The following is a 15,640-nucleotide window of genomic DNA, read 5'->3' as shown; positions in this document are numbered from 1 at the left end:
AAGAAACCTACTGGAACATGTGGAGTAGCTAGTGGTTCACTTGATAGCTTAAAGAAAAGGAGTACTTGTGGCACCTTAGCTTGTTTGCACATGGGAAGTGTTGCACTAGTGACTGCTCCAGGGAGCAGCCTTGTATATCCCCAGGCAGGATTGTATAAAGGGCTTACTGTGGCTATATTAGACTATATTTTGTTTCCTCACCACTGTTGGCCTTTGTATGAGCAAAACTCCAAGCTCCTGTTAAGAAGATAGGAGAAATGGAATGTGACTGTGAGCTGCTTCTCCTGCTCGTCACACTATTGGCAACAAGTGAGTTGCTGAATTTCTCCAGGACTAGGGTAAGAACGAAAGTAGTTGCTTGTGCCTATGCTCAATTCTGCTTCCTCCCCACACTGGCAGAAGATGCACAATGATATTAGTGCTCATAGAGGGCCTGATTCTGGCACTAGGGTGACCAGATGTCCTGATTTATAGGGACAGTCCTGATTTTTGGGTCTTTTTCTTCTATTGGCTCCTATTAACCTCACCCGTCCCAATTTTTCACATGTGCTGTCTGGTCACCCTATCTGGCATCCTTACTCATGTTGGGTGTCCCTTACTCCATGAGCATTCCTGAGTTATTCTATGGAATGACCTAATGCAAATAAGTGTGTCAGAACCAGACCCTCAGTAAATATACCCCAAAATGAAAAGTTGTAGGTAAAACATTAGTTCTAAGTTGCCATAGAGTATAAGTCTTAATTTGCACCTCCTTGTTTTTAGGGGTTTGAATCAGACATTTATCCCTAAACTTTCTAAGTTTTACAGGAGATTGTGGTGTTTAATCCTGTGCATCTCTGAATTTTTAGGGCTGAATGTTATTTTCATACGTGTTTCTCTGATTTCATACTCTGTATTTTTTTTTTTTAATTTAACATACTGTGGCAGGCATCTTTATAACCTATTTTTGATATTATACAGTACTAATGGTGGCTGAAGCTTTAATAAATCAGTTGTCAATATGACAATTGAGTTCTTAAGGAATTCTTGTTCCAATCTGTAGCCTGGCTTTTATGAGCCAATTTGGATTCAGGTCTGTGTGAAAGTATTCCTTAATACAGTATAATGGCTGTGTTTCAATAATTAGAAACCCACAGCAATGGTGAAAATGGCTCTTTTTCTGGAGGTATAACTTTGAGAAAACAACTCCACAGGGTTATAAGTCTCAGCAGATCACAAATACTTGCTCTTGATAAAGTTTTGTTGCCAATGTTCTAATCCTTATTCTCAGACAAAACAATGTTTAGCCTGCTTTTTCTATTCAGTTAATAACGGAGTTGGAAGAAAATGGCTTTCCTGTCCCATGAGAATTTTCAAGATTTTAGGAATTTGTTCCCATCCTGAACTGGGAGGAAAAGTTGAACCCTTGAAAATTTTCACAAACTGAAAATCTGACTCGCACAAATTCGGATCAGATCAATCAAAATATTTTGTTTCAATAATTTCAAAACATTTCATTTTGATTTTAACCTTTTACATTTTTCAACCTTTTTAAATATAAATTAACAAAGTTCAAACCAATAGTAATTTTATCTGTTTCAAAAATTGTGAAAAAGGAATGTTTCAACAATTAAAAAACTTTTTTTTAACAAGAAATTGGTTAATACCATCCCTTTCCTGCGAACAGCTTTGGTTTCAATTAGTTGCCACTTTCTAATGGAAAAACATTTTGTTAAAAAATTCTTGACCAGCTCCAGTCAATAACCCTTTTCTCTTACTACTTGATTCTACCACTAAATTAAAAAGAGAAATGTACCACTGAAGTAACTGGAAAACCCAGTTTTGTGTTGAAGACAGAATGTGACCACAAAACATGTCACAATAAGGATTAGCTAGTTAGTGTTGTGTTAGGGAAGGGTCTGTCCATTTTTCCATTGCAAACACTTTTTGCATGAAACAATTGTAAAAATCTGCTCCAGTTTAAAATTCACGTATCAACCCAGGACTGATTTACATTCTTTAAAAATGCAACTGAAGGGGCAAATCCTGCCTGCTCTCTTATGGGTACAGAGGGCATCCAGCAGTGGGATTGCTGCAGTTCTGCTGCTGGGGAGAGGGGGAAATATGTGCTCTCTCCTGTGCCAGAGCAGGCCACGGCAGCCACGAGCAGTAATTACAGAGTAAATTCTACTTAGCCTCCACAATCCCAGGCTATAGTACGATCCTTATAGGTAGACTCTTATTTAGTTGCCAAACTCTAACAAGTGTCTATTGACCATGTGCACCCTGAGCTTTTTCAAAGGCTTATAACTTGTCTAACTTTGGTCTGATTTTAAGGGGGACATCAAAAGACACATCCCTGACACCAGGATCACTATCCTGCAAAATTTCAAGTCCTGGCTCCAAAGTATGGTGGAGGGACTAGAGCTTCCCAACCAAATGTTGTAAGAGCATTTTAACATAGGCAAAACAAGATACTTTGCCCTATCTCACTCTCAGAAATGGCTGAATCACTTTATTTGAAACTTAAAAGTAAGTAAGTATATACATAACTTTTGCCCAAGTCAGGTACCTGGCATGGAAAATTTCAGCCCAAATAGTTGAAGTTTGGCAAAGTCATAAGCAACTGGCAATGGGTCTTACAACTGAACGTTTAAGTCAATCTAAACTGTAGGTTACCAGCTCTGCTTAGCATTTTAATCAATGAGAATGAAAACACATAAGGGTTTTACTCTTCAAAGTACTCTTCCTATGAATTCACCAATCCTCACAACATCCCTGTGAGAAAGTGATCTCAATTTTCTAAATGGAAAACCTCAGGCAGGTAGATCAAGTGGTTGTCCCTATGCCAAACTATTCCTCAGCAATGGAATTATTAAACTAGAAATCCATTTTTAGTATCGTGGATTTAGTATCCTGTTGAGGAATATCAGTGGAGCAGACCTCTCTGAAATGCCCCCTTTTGAGAAAGTTGGTGTGCAAGGATGGCACTGTAGTAAAGGCACAGGGCATGGGCAGTGCTTAATTTGTGCCCTGTCTCTTTTAGGCTTGGCAGTTCCTACCCCGACACCTCTGCTGCATCAACTCTCTGGGCCTGATGCATGGTGGAAAAAATGGCTTGAGCCCCAGCACCTATTTCATCATCAATTAAGCACGGGGCACAGGGTTTGATTTCAAGTTGCTCTTCCATGCTTGAATCTCCCGTAGGCTTCCTGGGAGACCCTCTGTTCCTCACTTCCCTGCCCTATCTGTATCTTCCCGAGCTCAGAGGGGTCTTGCGAGAGTCCCTCATTAATATCTGTGAAGCCCGTTGAAATCTGTCAACTTCATGAAAAAACTCGCACAGATACAGACATCATCTTCCTCTCCAAATGCAAACAGATGGACATCATACCGAAAGGACTGAAGGTAAAAAATCCATTACAATCTACATACCACACAGACTATGCTGACAGCTTGTGCCACACACTCTCAAAGAAACTGCGGAACCACCTGATCAACATCCTCTACAGCAAACGGGGAAAGATTAAAAATGAGCTCTCAAAACAGGATACTCTCCTAGAGAACCAACCTTCCACACAAACTTCCTCGTGGCTGGACTTTACAAAAACTAGACAAGCCATTTACAAAAAACACTTTGCTTCTCTACAAAAGAAAAAGGACACTAAGCTATCTAAACTACTATATGCCACAAGGGGCCACAACAATGGTTCCCGTAACCCACCCAGCAATATTGTTAATCTATCCAACTATATTCTTAGCCCAGCAGAAGAATCTGTCCTATCTCGGGGCCTCTCCTTTTGCCCCTCCACCCCCACGAACATGATACAGTTCTGTGGTGACCTAGAATCCTATTTTCGACGTCTCAGACTCAAGGAATATTTCCAACACACCTCTGACCAACATATTAACCCACAGAGACCTTCCTGCCAACACTACAAAAAGAAGGATTCTGGGTGGACTCCTCCTGAAGGTCGAAACAGCAGCCTGGATTTCTACATAGACTGCTTCCGCCGACGTGCACGAGCTGAAATTGTGGAAAAGCAGCATCGCTTACCCCATAACCTGAGCCATGCAGAACACAGTGCCATCCACAGCCTCAGAAACAACTCTGACATCATAATCAAAAAGGCTGACAAAGGAGGTGCTGTCGTCATCATGAATAGGTCTGAGTATGAACAAGAGGCTACTAGGCAGCTCTCCAACACCACTTTCTACAAGCCATTACCCTCTGATCCCACTGAGAGTTACCAAAAGAAACTACAGCATTTGCTCAAGAAACTCCCTGAAAAAGCACAAGAACAAATCCGCACAGACACACCCCTGGAGCCCCGAACTGGGGTATTCTATCTGCTACCCAAGATCCATAAACCTGGAAATCCTGGACGCCCCATCATCTCAGGCATTGGCACCCTGACAGCAGGATTGTCTGGCTATGTAGACTCCCTCCTCAGGCCCTTCGTTACCAGCACTCCCAGCTATCTTCGAGACACCACTGACTTCCTGAGGAAACTACAGTCCATTGGTGATCTTCCTAAAAACACCATCCTAGCCACTATGGATGTAGAAGCCCTCTACACCAACATTCCACACAAAGATGGACTACAAGCCGTCAGGAACAGTATCCCCGATACTGTCACGGCTAACCTGGTGGCTGAACTTTGTGACTTTGTCCTCACCCATAACTATTTCACATTTGGTGACAATGTATACCTTCAAATCAGCGGCACTGCGATGGGTACCCGCATGGCCCCACAGTATGCCAACATTTTTATGGCTGACTTAGAACAACGCTTCCTCAGCTCTCGTCCCCTAATGCCCCTACTCTACTTGCGCTACATTGATGACATCTTCATCATCTGGACCCATGGAAAAGAAGCCCTTGAGGAATTCCACCATGATTTCAACAATTTCCATCCCACCATCAACCTCAGCCTGGACCAGTCCACACAAGAGATCCACTTCCTGGACACTATGGTGCTAATAAGCGATGGTCACATAAACACCACCCTATATCGGAAACCTACTGACCGCTATTCCTACCTACATGCCTCTAGCTTTCATCCAGATCATACCACTCGATCCATTGTCTACAGCCAAGTGCTATGATATAACCACATTTGCTCCAACCCCTCAGACAGAGACAAACACCTACAAGATCTCTATCATGCATTCCTACAACTACAGTACCCACCTGCTGAAGTGAAGAAACAGATTGATAGAGCCAGAGGAGTACCCAGAAGTCGCCTACTACAGGACAGGCCCAACAAAGAAAACAACAGAACGCCACTAGCCATCCCCTTCAGCCCCCAACTAAAACCTCTCCAACGCATCATCAAGGATCTACAACCTATCCTGAAGGACGAGCCATCGCTCTCACAGATCTTGGGAGACAGACCAGTCCTTGCTTACAGACAGCCCCCCAATCTGAAGCAAATACTCACCAGCAACCACACACCACACAGCAGAACCACTACCACAGGAACCTATCCTTGCAACAAAGCCCGTTGCCAACTCTGTCCACATATCTATTCAGGGGACACCATCATAGGGCCTAATCACATCAGCCACACTATCAGAAGCTCGTTCACCTGCGCATCTACCAATGTGATATATGCCATCATGTGCCAGCAATGCCCCTCTGCCATGTACATTGGCCAAACTGGACAGTCTCTACGTAAAAGAATGAATGGACACAAATCAGACGTCAAGAATTATAACATTCAAAAACCAGTTGGAGAACACTTCAATCTCTCTGGTCACTCGATCACAGACCTAAGAGTGGCTATACTTCAACAAAAAAGCTTCAAAAACAGACTCCAACGAGAGACTGCTGAATTGGAATTAATTTGCAAACTGGATACAATTAACTTAGGCTTGAATAGAGACTGGGAAGGGATGAGTCATTACACAAAGTAAAACTATTTCCCCATGGTATTTCTCCCCCCCACCCCACCCCCCACTGTTCCTCTGATATTCTTGTTAACTGCTGGAATTAGCCTACCTGCTTGTCACCATGGAAGGTTTTCCTCCTTCCCCCCCCCCCTGCTGTGGGTGATGGCTTATCTTAAGTGATCACTCTCCTTACAGTGTGTATGATAAACCCATTGTTTCATGTTTTCTGTGTGTGTATATAAATCTCTCCTCTGTTTTTTCCACCAAATGCATCCGATGAAGTGAGCTGTAGCTCACGAAAGCTTATGCTCTAATAAATTTGTTAGTCTCTAAGGTGCCACAAGTCCTCCTTTTCTTTTTGCGAAGACAGACTAACACGGCTGCTACTCTGAAACCTGTGAAGCCCGTTGAGATTCTCAGAGGGGAGGTGCCACAGAAGTGGAGAATCTCATGATTACTGATCTGGAAGAGCGCGGAAGCACTCTGTACTTGGAAATCCCCAGCTGTTGCGTCGCTGCAGGCCAGCAGCCCGCCAGCTTGATTTCTGAGCCACGAGGGGTTGGGGTTGCTTTGTGCAAGAAGGAAAGCTCCAGGGCTGACAGTACGTGATCCCCTGGAACAAATGCATGACGCTCAACCCCCCCCCCCGGCCCCCGCCTCCAGTTACATCCCTGGCAGGGGACAGCAATTCTCAGCTTCTCCTTCCAGGGTTATTTTGGGCTGGGGCTGCGGCAAAGCTTTGGCCAGCCCCTGGGTGTCCTTGTCCAGAAAGAGGAGCTCGTTCGCCGCCCAGCGCGCAGTGGAGGGAGGCGAGCGGGCGGCGAGGGGCCCCTGCGTCTCCTCCGCTCCCGGCTAAGTTTCCCCAGGAGTTTTTGAGGCGAGCGCCCGCCAAGCGCGGCCCGGGGCAGGGTGAGCCCGAGGCGGCGGGGGCGGCGCTCGATGCCAAGGAGCTGAAGCGAGGCGAGCCCCCCTCTGGAGGCAGGCGGCTGAGGGGGCTGGATTAACCCTCGGCGGGCGGTCCCGTGCAGGCAAGGGCGAGGGGAGCCACGTTCCTGCGGCGGGCAGCGATGGAGGGGAGCCCCATCCCGGTGCTCACGGTGCAGACCGTCCCCTACCAGGACCAGAAGCCGACGGGCGGCGGGGGGCTGCGGCGGCCCACGGGGCTCTTCGAGAGCCAGCGCAACTACCTGCCCAACTTCGTGCAGAGCCTGCTCTCCTCCATCGACCTGCGCGACCGCCAGGGCTGCACCATGGTGGTGGGGAGCGACGGCAGGTACTTCAGCCGGACGGCCACCGAGATCGTCGTGCAGATGGCCGCGGCCAACGGGGTGAGCCAGCCCGAGCTGCAGCTCCCAGCCCTCGGCACCGCCGAACTCACTCACCGCCCCCCCCCGGGCCCTCAGCGCCCACTGCCCCTCTGCTCCCCCGGGCCCTCAGCGCCCCCCGCCCCATTGCCCCCCCTGCTCCCCCGGGCCCTCAGCGCCCCCCGCCCCCCACTGCCCCTCTGCTCCCCCGGGCCCTCAGCGCCCCCCGCCCCCCACTGCCCCTCTGCTCCCCCGGGCCCTCAGCGCCCCCCGCCCCATTGCCCCCCCTGCTCCCCCGGGCCCTCAGCGCCCTCCGCCCCCCCCGCCCCTCTGCTCCCCCGGGCCCTCAGCGCCTCCCGCCCCCCACTGCCCCCCCAGCTCCCCCGGGCCCTCAGCGCCTCCGCCCCCCATTGCCCCTCTGCTCCCCCGGGCCCTCAGCGCCCCCCGCCCCCCTGATCCCCCGGGCCCTCAGCGCGCCCCCCGCCCCATTGCCCCCCGCCCCCCACTGCCCTTCTGCTCCCCCGGGCCCTCAGCGCCCCCCGCCCCATTGCCCCCCCAGCTCCCCCGGGCCCTCAGCGCCCCCCGCCCCCCACTGCCCTTCTGCTCCCCCGGGCCCTCAGCGCCCCCCGCCCCCCACTGCCCCTCTGCTCCCCCGGGCCCTCAGCGCCTCCGCCCCCCCCGCCCCTCTGCTCCCCCGGGCCCTCAGCGCCTCCGCCCCCCCCTGCCCCTCTGATCCCCCGGGCCCTCAGCGCCCCCCGCCCCCCTGATCCCCCGGGCCCTCAGCGCGCCCCCGCCCCCCTGCCCCTCTGCTCCCCCGGGCCCTCAGCGCCCCCCGCCCCATTGCCCCCCGCCCCCCACTGCCCTTCTGCTCCCCCGGGCCCTCAGCGCCCCCCGCCCCCCACTGCCCTTCTGCTCCCCCGGGCCCTCAGCGCCCCCCGCCCCATTGCCCCCCCAGCTCCCCCGGGCCCTCAGCGCCCCCCGCCCCCCACTGCCCTTCTGCTCCCCCGGGCCCTCAGCGCCCCCCGCCCCATTGCCCCCCGGGCCCTCAGCGCGCCCCCGCCCCCCATTGCCCCTCTGCTCCCCCGGGCCCTCAGCGCGCCCCCGCCCCCCATTGCCCCTCTGCTCCCCTGGGCCCTCAGCGTGCCCCCCCCATTGCCCCTCTGCTCCCTCTGGGCCCTCAGTGCGCCCCCCCATTGCCCCTCTGCTCCCCCCGGGCCCTTAGTGTGCCCCCCGCAACCCACTGCCCCTCTGCTCCCCCGGGCCCTCAGCGCGCCCCCACTGCCCCTCTGTTCTGCCGGGCCATCAGCGCGCACCCCCGACCCATTGCCCCCCTGCTCTCCCGGGCCCTCAGCGCGCCCCCCCCCGCTCCTGCCCCATTGCCCCCCTGCTCTCCCGGGCCCTCAGCGCGCCCCCCTCGCTCCTGCCCCATTGCCCCCTGCTCCCCAGGCCCTCAGCGCACCTCCCCCGCCCCCTGCCCCCCCGGGCCATCAGCGCACGCCCCCGCCCCCCATTGCCCCTCTGCTCCCCCCGGGCCCTTAGTGTGCCCCCCGTGACCCACTGCCCCTCTGCTCCCCGGGCCCTCAGCGCACCCCCACTGCCCCTCTGCTCTGCCGGGCCATCAGCGCGCACCCCCGACCCATTGCCCCCCTGCTCTCCTGGGCCCTCAGCACGCCCCCCCTGCTCCCCAGGCCCTCAGCACACCTCCCCCGCCCCCTGCCCCCCCGGGCCATCAGCGCACGCCCCCGCCCCCCATTGCCCCTCTGCTCCTCCTGGGCCCTCAGTGCACCCCCCATTGCCCCTCTGCTCCCCCCGGGCCCTTAGTGTGCCCCCCGCAACCCATTGCGCCTCTGCTCCCCGGGCCCTCAGCGTGCCCCCCTACCCCGTGACCCATTGCCCCTCTGCTCCCCCGGGCCCTCAGCGTGCCCCCCCCCGGCCCCGACCCATTGCCCCTCTGCTCCCCCAGGCCCTCAGCGCCCTCCCCGCCCATTGCCCCTCTGCTGCCCCGTGCGCTCTGCATCCTCCACCCATTGCCCCTCTGTGCCCTCTGCTCCCCTGGGGCCTCAGCACCCCACCTCTCTGTATCCTCTCATTGCCCCCTGTGCCTTTTGCACTCCCTACCCTCAGCACCCCATTGCCATGTGACCTCTGCTGCCCTGTGCCCTCCGTATCCCCCATACCTACCCACTGCACCCCTGTACCCACTGACCCCCTTGCTCTCTGCACCCCCCTACCCACTCAGTGCTTCCCTATCCTCCCATTGAGTCTTTGGGTCTTCTACTTCCCACCATCCACCTACTTGCTACAGCCCTGTGGCCTCTGCCTCTCCTTGCTCCATCCTGGCCTGTGTCATTTGCACTACCAATCATGCCTTGATCTACCCATTGTACCCCTATGCCTTCTGCTCTCCACTAGGCACTCACCCACTGCAGACCTGTATCCTCTGCTCCCCATCATCCACCCATTGAGTCCTCATGCCCTCTGTGTCCTGATCCTGCCATTACAGGTCCATGCCCTCTGTATCCCTTGCAGCTAGGGTTACCAGATAGCAACTGTGGAAAAAACTCCCCACCCCCATCCTGTAATAGGCGCCTATATAAGAAAAAGTCCCAAAAAACAGGACTGTCCCTTTAAAAATGGCACAGCTGGTCACCCTACTTGCAGCTTCTGTGCTTCCTCCATTCCCTTCTGTGGCCCCTTCCTGCACTCATCCACCAATAGCAAATCCATGTCCTTTGCTCCCCACATCAACCCGCTTCACCCCTATGCCCTCCATTTCCCCATGTTGCCTACACGCTGCAGTCCCTTGACCTCACCTCAGCCCCACATTACAGCCTTATGACCTGTGTCCCTCATGTGCCCACTGCACCTCCTTGCCCTCTGCTCCCTCCACCTTTTGCATCCCCATGTCCCCTGCTTCCCCCAGCCAACTTGTGCAGTCCTGGGTACTCCACTTCCCCACCATCCACAATCCCGTGCTGTCTGCTTCTTCCTCTGCTCCCCCACCTGCCCACTGCAGCTCTGTGGCTTCCACTCCCCACCCTCCATACCCTTGTGACCACTGCTCCCCATACCAATTCACTGCACCCACCTATCCTTGTGGCAGTCAGGGGTGCTGAGAGCCATTGAACCAAACTGTAAACCATGTATATGATGGAAACCACTTCAAGCCGGGGGGTGCAGCAGCATCCCCAGTACCCCTAGTTCCGGCATCTATGGTGGCAGTGTGCTGTATCACGCACACAGTGGCACCAATCTATCTAATCCCTCCATTTACTGCTAGGGTTGCCAACCCTCCGGAATTGGCCTGGAGTCTCCAGGAATTAAAGATTAATTTTAATTAAAGATTATGTCATGAGATTAAATCTCCAGGAATACGTCCAACCAAAATTGGCAAGCCTACTTACTGCACTCCCCATTTTCTCTATGCCCATCCACCAAGAGTATCCCCCAACTACACCCTTTCGATTGTCATCCCTATGCCCATCCACATAGCACATCTCTATACCTTCTTTTGCTCCTTCACACATTACAATCCCTTATCCCCCACCTTCAACCATCAGCCTACTGCAGTCTCGCTCTCCTTCCCCCCCCCCCGTGTCTGCACTCATCCGTGATTTCCTCCTCTCACTTTTCATCCTCGCATCCCTATTCTAACCCTCCATTCTTTCCCCCTTCTCCACATGCTGCATCTGCCCATTCCCTCCCTTGTCTGCCCCACTGCTCATTGCACCCATGTTCTCCCTTTTCTACACCTACTCTTCCCTCTTTAGCACCCCATCACCACTACACTCTTCTCCCCACTACTGCACCCATTGCATCAACACTTGTTTCTCCTTATGCCATCCTTTGCCCATCTGTGGTCACCCTTCTCCCAAACCCTTCACATATTACACCCACGTTTCCCTCTTTCTTGTCAAAGATCCGAGCCATATATCTCATCCATCTCTTCCATGTTTAAAAGCCCCCTTTCTGCACATCTCCCCATTATTTCCCGTAGATTTTTGTCTCAAAATGACAAAATCTAGTGTCATGACTTTATGGGGCTAGCTTTAATTTAACTGTAATTTACTACTTTAGTAACAAAGAAGCAGAGACATGCCCAGAAACCCACTTATCAAAGGTAGTAATTTCCTCTGGTTTACCATAGATGGTCTGATGAGCATGTATTGCTCTTTGTCTCTAAATGTTGTGTTTAATTTTGTTGTGGATTTTAATATTTTATGTGCTGGCGATAAGACAGGTGATTTAAAACTGAGAGGAAAACATTTTCAGTTGTATTTGGCTTTTCATCATCCCAATCCAGAAGGATTTGTTTATTTATTATTATTTTATTATTGTAATTGTATTGTGATAGCACTCAGTTGTCCCACTCAGGTATCAAGGCCCCATTGTGCTAGATTCTGTAATACATATGACAAAAAGGTGAGCTGTGCCTCAAAGCACTTTTAATCTAATATCATAGGCAAGTGGTAATGAGAAAAAGGAGCAGTCAGAATTAGATACACCGTATAAGAAGGGGGGAAATGCTTTTAGATGTGGATGGTATTGAATAGATACTAAAAATGTAAAGGATTGTTACTTCTAATCTGATGTTTTCATATGCATATCTCATGCCTGAGCTGTATGCCTAATGCCGTCTGATATGCCCTTTAGGATGTGCTGTGAGACTTCAGCAGGGTAGAGATTTTTTGAGATATAACCAGGGTGATCCTGAAAAACCACAGAAGCAGAGTTATCATGTCTTTGACTCCTTATTTTAGACTGAGGTTGGTAGGGAAGCTGAGAAATGCTTTTTGACTCTGCATGAGAAGATTGAACCCTGTGGAACGACTAAAGATTCAATAGGTGTATAGCAAGTTTGTACTTAGTGCAGGATGGATATTTTTCAAGAATACTCAAGTAAAGCAAGTTATTTTTCACAGTGAGAGCACTTACATGTTTTGACTTTGTGCTGTGTGTACATCACTATGAACATAATTTCTTCTCTATTGTTTTTAATCCTAAATGTATGGGAAAAAGACAAGAGTGGCAAACAAATTATTTATATTGACTGTGCTACAGTTGCTTGCAATACATTCTGCTCTGTTGTCAAAAATCTCAGAGACGCATAAGATGATCATTTCTTCTTCTGATGAATTATTTCACATGTACAAATGGGTACATATATTTATTCTGGAGATATCAGTTATGTAGCCCTAGTTTAGTGTTGCCTTGAAATTTCCACTTAAAGTAGGACTAAAATCCCTCCATTTTATATTTTAATTATTTATTTGACTCTCTCCAAATTTGTCACCATAACTTTTCAAGAGAGAGTTTAATTTTCTATGTAATCTTTAGTAGTAATTTACTAATTTTGGAAGAGAAAACCCTTTATGAAAATTTTAAACCTGCTTTTCAGTTCTTTCTTTGGGTTCTTTTAACTTTGAAAGTAAACATTGTACACATTTCAAATTGTACCCAGTAATTCATCTTTACAATATCTCTGATGTGACATTAACATTTAAAAGTTATTTTGGTGAAAACATATTTTAGAAATGAGATTAGCAATCATGAGCTGATAGACACGAGAGATTTTGAAACAGACAAGTATTACGTACAAAGAGCTTACTGGAGGAGGGCTCTAGCAGCGAGGGATTTTATGCAGTGGCGCAGGGAGTATAGGGTGTGAGCAGAACTCTGGGGAGGCATGAGGATGAAAGCATCTATGGTGGTTAGCCATGGAGGAGTGTGTAGGGCTATGGAGGCAGGCGGAACAAGACTATGGGTAGGCATTTAGGATGACTGCTGGAGGAGAAGGCTGCAGAAAATAGCTTTCCCTATCATTGCTGTCCGGGTGACCTGTTAGGGCTCCCCAAGCAAGGAAGTCCTGGTGTTCTGAGCCAGGAGCAGGATGCTGCAGCAGGAGCTCTCCCCTGTGTAACCCAGCTGGCTGTGACAGCCCAGATTCACAAAGGTCACCTACCTTTCATTGAAGTCAATAGATATTGGGAGCCTAAACACCTTTGTGGATCCGGGTCTAGCTCCACAAACACTAGTGTGAGCCAGCTAGCATCTTTCCTTTGGGGGAATCAGGGAGCCCAGAGGAGATGGGGGGGGCCTTGAGGCCTAAGGGTCTGGCGAACTAGGAGGGTGAGCACCAGGAAGCAGAGGACCTGGAGGATCAGGGATTGGTGAGCCCATGGTCCAGGTAGCACCAGAGGTAAGCTTCCCTGTTGGCCAGATTCCTGTGTTCCTGACTATTTCTCTCCCATCCCTTCAATCTCCCTGTCACATTCCCCATTCTGCTCTCCCTTTTCCATCCCAGCACTCTTTGATCTGGTAAGAATGGCCAGTGGAGACCCAATTTGACAAACTTGCTGTGCTTTGTTGGAACAGAGCTCCCTTGCTGAATTATGGGAAATTTTGTCAGACACAGAGTTTGCTCTGTTACTGTCGCTCAAAGTTGTGTTTATCAGGGGACAAATTGCTCCTCACAATTTCCACAAATCCTTAGGTTAATGTTGCTCTGATACATTCCTTGACAATGCAGTCATTACAACTCAAGGAGACCAACAGGTAAGGCTACACTGACATTCAAATACCTTCCTGCCTCCACACACAATGACTCTTCACCTCCAGAGCAACCTTACACATCCACTTCCTCTAATATCACAGAAAGCTAAATTATTAGTTTAGATTTTTGAGCTAATATTAACAATATGCTGTATACTTTTACAGTGAAAATATGTCTGCTGGTAAAGTATCTTAACCTTCCTGAGGACATAGCTTCTTGTGTTATTAGCCATGAAAGCAGGGGAGAGAAAGGGATCGCTCCTGAAGGCGAAAGAGCCCCTTCCTTGGGAGAGAAGGAACTCACTCAAAGGAGAGGCACTGATGTTGCAGGGAGGGAAGTGAGCTGCCCCGAGAAGGATCAAAGGAAACCTAGGGACGCCTTGATGAAATTGTATTCAGAGCCTTTACCCAGGCTAGAGTTCCAGGAGGGTGATGGTCAAATTGTGCTGTCAAACTCAGCTTGCATCTCTGCATGGAGGAGGCACAACCAATCCTATGGTAAATCATGCCTCCGGTATGTAAAATAATAAAAGATTTTCTTTTATCAGCTTTAACTGTGTTGTCATTCAGTGGCCTGGATGCCCCCTTGTTCTTGTTTTGTGAGTCACCCAGCATTCCATCTGTGGGTCCCACTATAGGGCAGCCACAATCTGGCTCACTCAGCGTTGTAGCCAATGTATACTACTTTTGATTCTGAATTATGTGTGACCAGAGTAGGGATGGGTTAGCCAGCAGTGGCTAGCTGCTGGTTGTGCTCTTGAGCGGCATCTGGAAGGCCCATCTGGGACTGGCTAGTAATCACATCCTGCAAAGATACCTGGCCGATGGGCTGGATGGGGGAAAAGAGACCCAACAGAGCCAGGATGCTGTGATTTGGCCATAAAAGCGATTGCAGGAACAGAGAAAATCCTGTCCTGCTTTCTGCGCCTGCTTGCTGCCTCAATAGCCATGTGAAAGAAGCAGTCTTTGCACTGCTATGTGGTAGGAGAACCACCTTGGGCATGATCTTGCTTTCCTGCTTAGTGTAAGGGGACTGTTGCCCCCTTACTAACATTCAGTGGGGGTGTTTTGGTTGGCTAGCTCCCTGTACTAAAATGGGAAGGGTCTATGGGAAACCAGGACCCTGAGACTGATAGTCCCCAGGAACAATGGGGAGAGGCCAATGCTCCAGGTCAGCCTGAATGACAGGGTGGGCAGGCTAATCAGAGAGTCAGGAGGCCAGGGAGGTCCCATCCTCCGTGTGAGCTGGATTTGCCTGGGTCAGAAAGAGTGGGGCTGAGCTAAGGAGAAAGCAGGGGCCCAAGCTAAGCTGGGGAGCAGAGCTGTGCCAGATCCAGAGGAACCAGAAAAGCAGCCCAGAGAGAGCAGACCCTGTCCTGGGAGCAGAGCTGCAGCCCCAAAGCCAGAGGCACAGCCCAGAGAGAGCAGATTTGCCCTGGGAGCAGAGCTGCAGCAACCAGAGCCAGAGGGGCCAGAAAAGCAGCCCCAGGAAGCAGGTCAGTGCTGGGAACAGAGTCACAGAAGCAGCCTGCAGAGCAGACTTGTCCTGGGAGCAGAGCTGCAGCAACCAGAGCCAGAGGGGCCAAAGAAGCAGCCCAGGGAGCTGGACGCAGAGCAGCAACAGCAGTGCAGAGACAGAGTGGTGCAGCTGGGGCTGGATCTGGGTGCGCTGAGAAGCTAGGGAGGCCGAGGGGGGACCCTGGGCAGCAGGCCCAGCACAGGGAGATGCCTCAGCCAAGAGGCGCTGCAGGCCAGGCTTGGATTGTAACCCTGACTGGGCGGGGGCGACACTGGGAAGAAGGATCCTACCACTTAGAGCCTGAGAGCGTGTGACCACCACTAGAGCAAGTGTCCAACCCACAGCATCCCTGCAGCACAGCCAGGGCCTGAGAAGAAGGCCTGGGACTTAC

At 51.0% G+C, this 15,640-nt stretch overlaps 1 protein-coding gene across 2 annotated transcripts in view; it reads left to right on the top strand.

Annotated features, from left to right (window-relative positions):
- Positions 1-15,640, top strand: part of PGM5 (phosphoglucomutase 5) — a 117,488-nt gene continuing 101,848 nt past the window's right edge. The window contains exon 1 of one of the 2 annotated variants that reach the window (XM_038403565.2): positions 1-338. In XM_038403565.2, coding sequence (XP_038259493.1) covers positions 258-338 — 81 coding nt within the window. In that variant the 5' untranslated portion in view covers positions 1-257. Of the gene's footprint in view, positions 339-6,433; positions 7,203-15,640 lie in introns of those variants that run through there. The other variant, XM_038403564.2, reaches the window with a different exon arrangement.

Source organism: Dermochelys coriacea, chromosome 5, assembly GCF_009764565.3.
Source record: "Dermochelys coriacea isolate rDerCor1 chromosome 5, rDerCor1.pri.v4, whole genome shotgun sequence".
Lineage (NCBI taxonomy): Eukaryota > Metazoa > Chordata > Testudines > Dermochelyidae > Dermochelys > Dermochelys coriacea.
The sequence above is the reverse complement of the archived record's forward strand: the minus strand, read 5'-3'. Positions and strand labels throughout refer to the sequence as shown.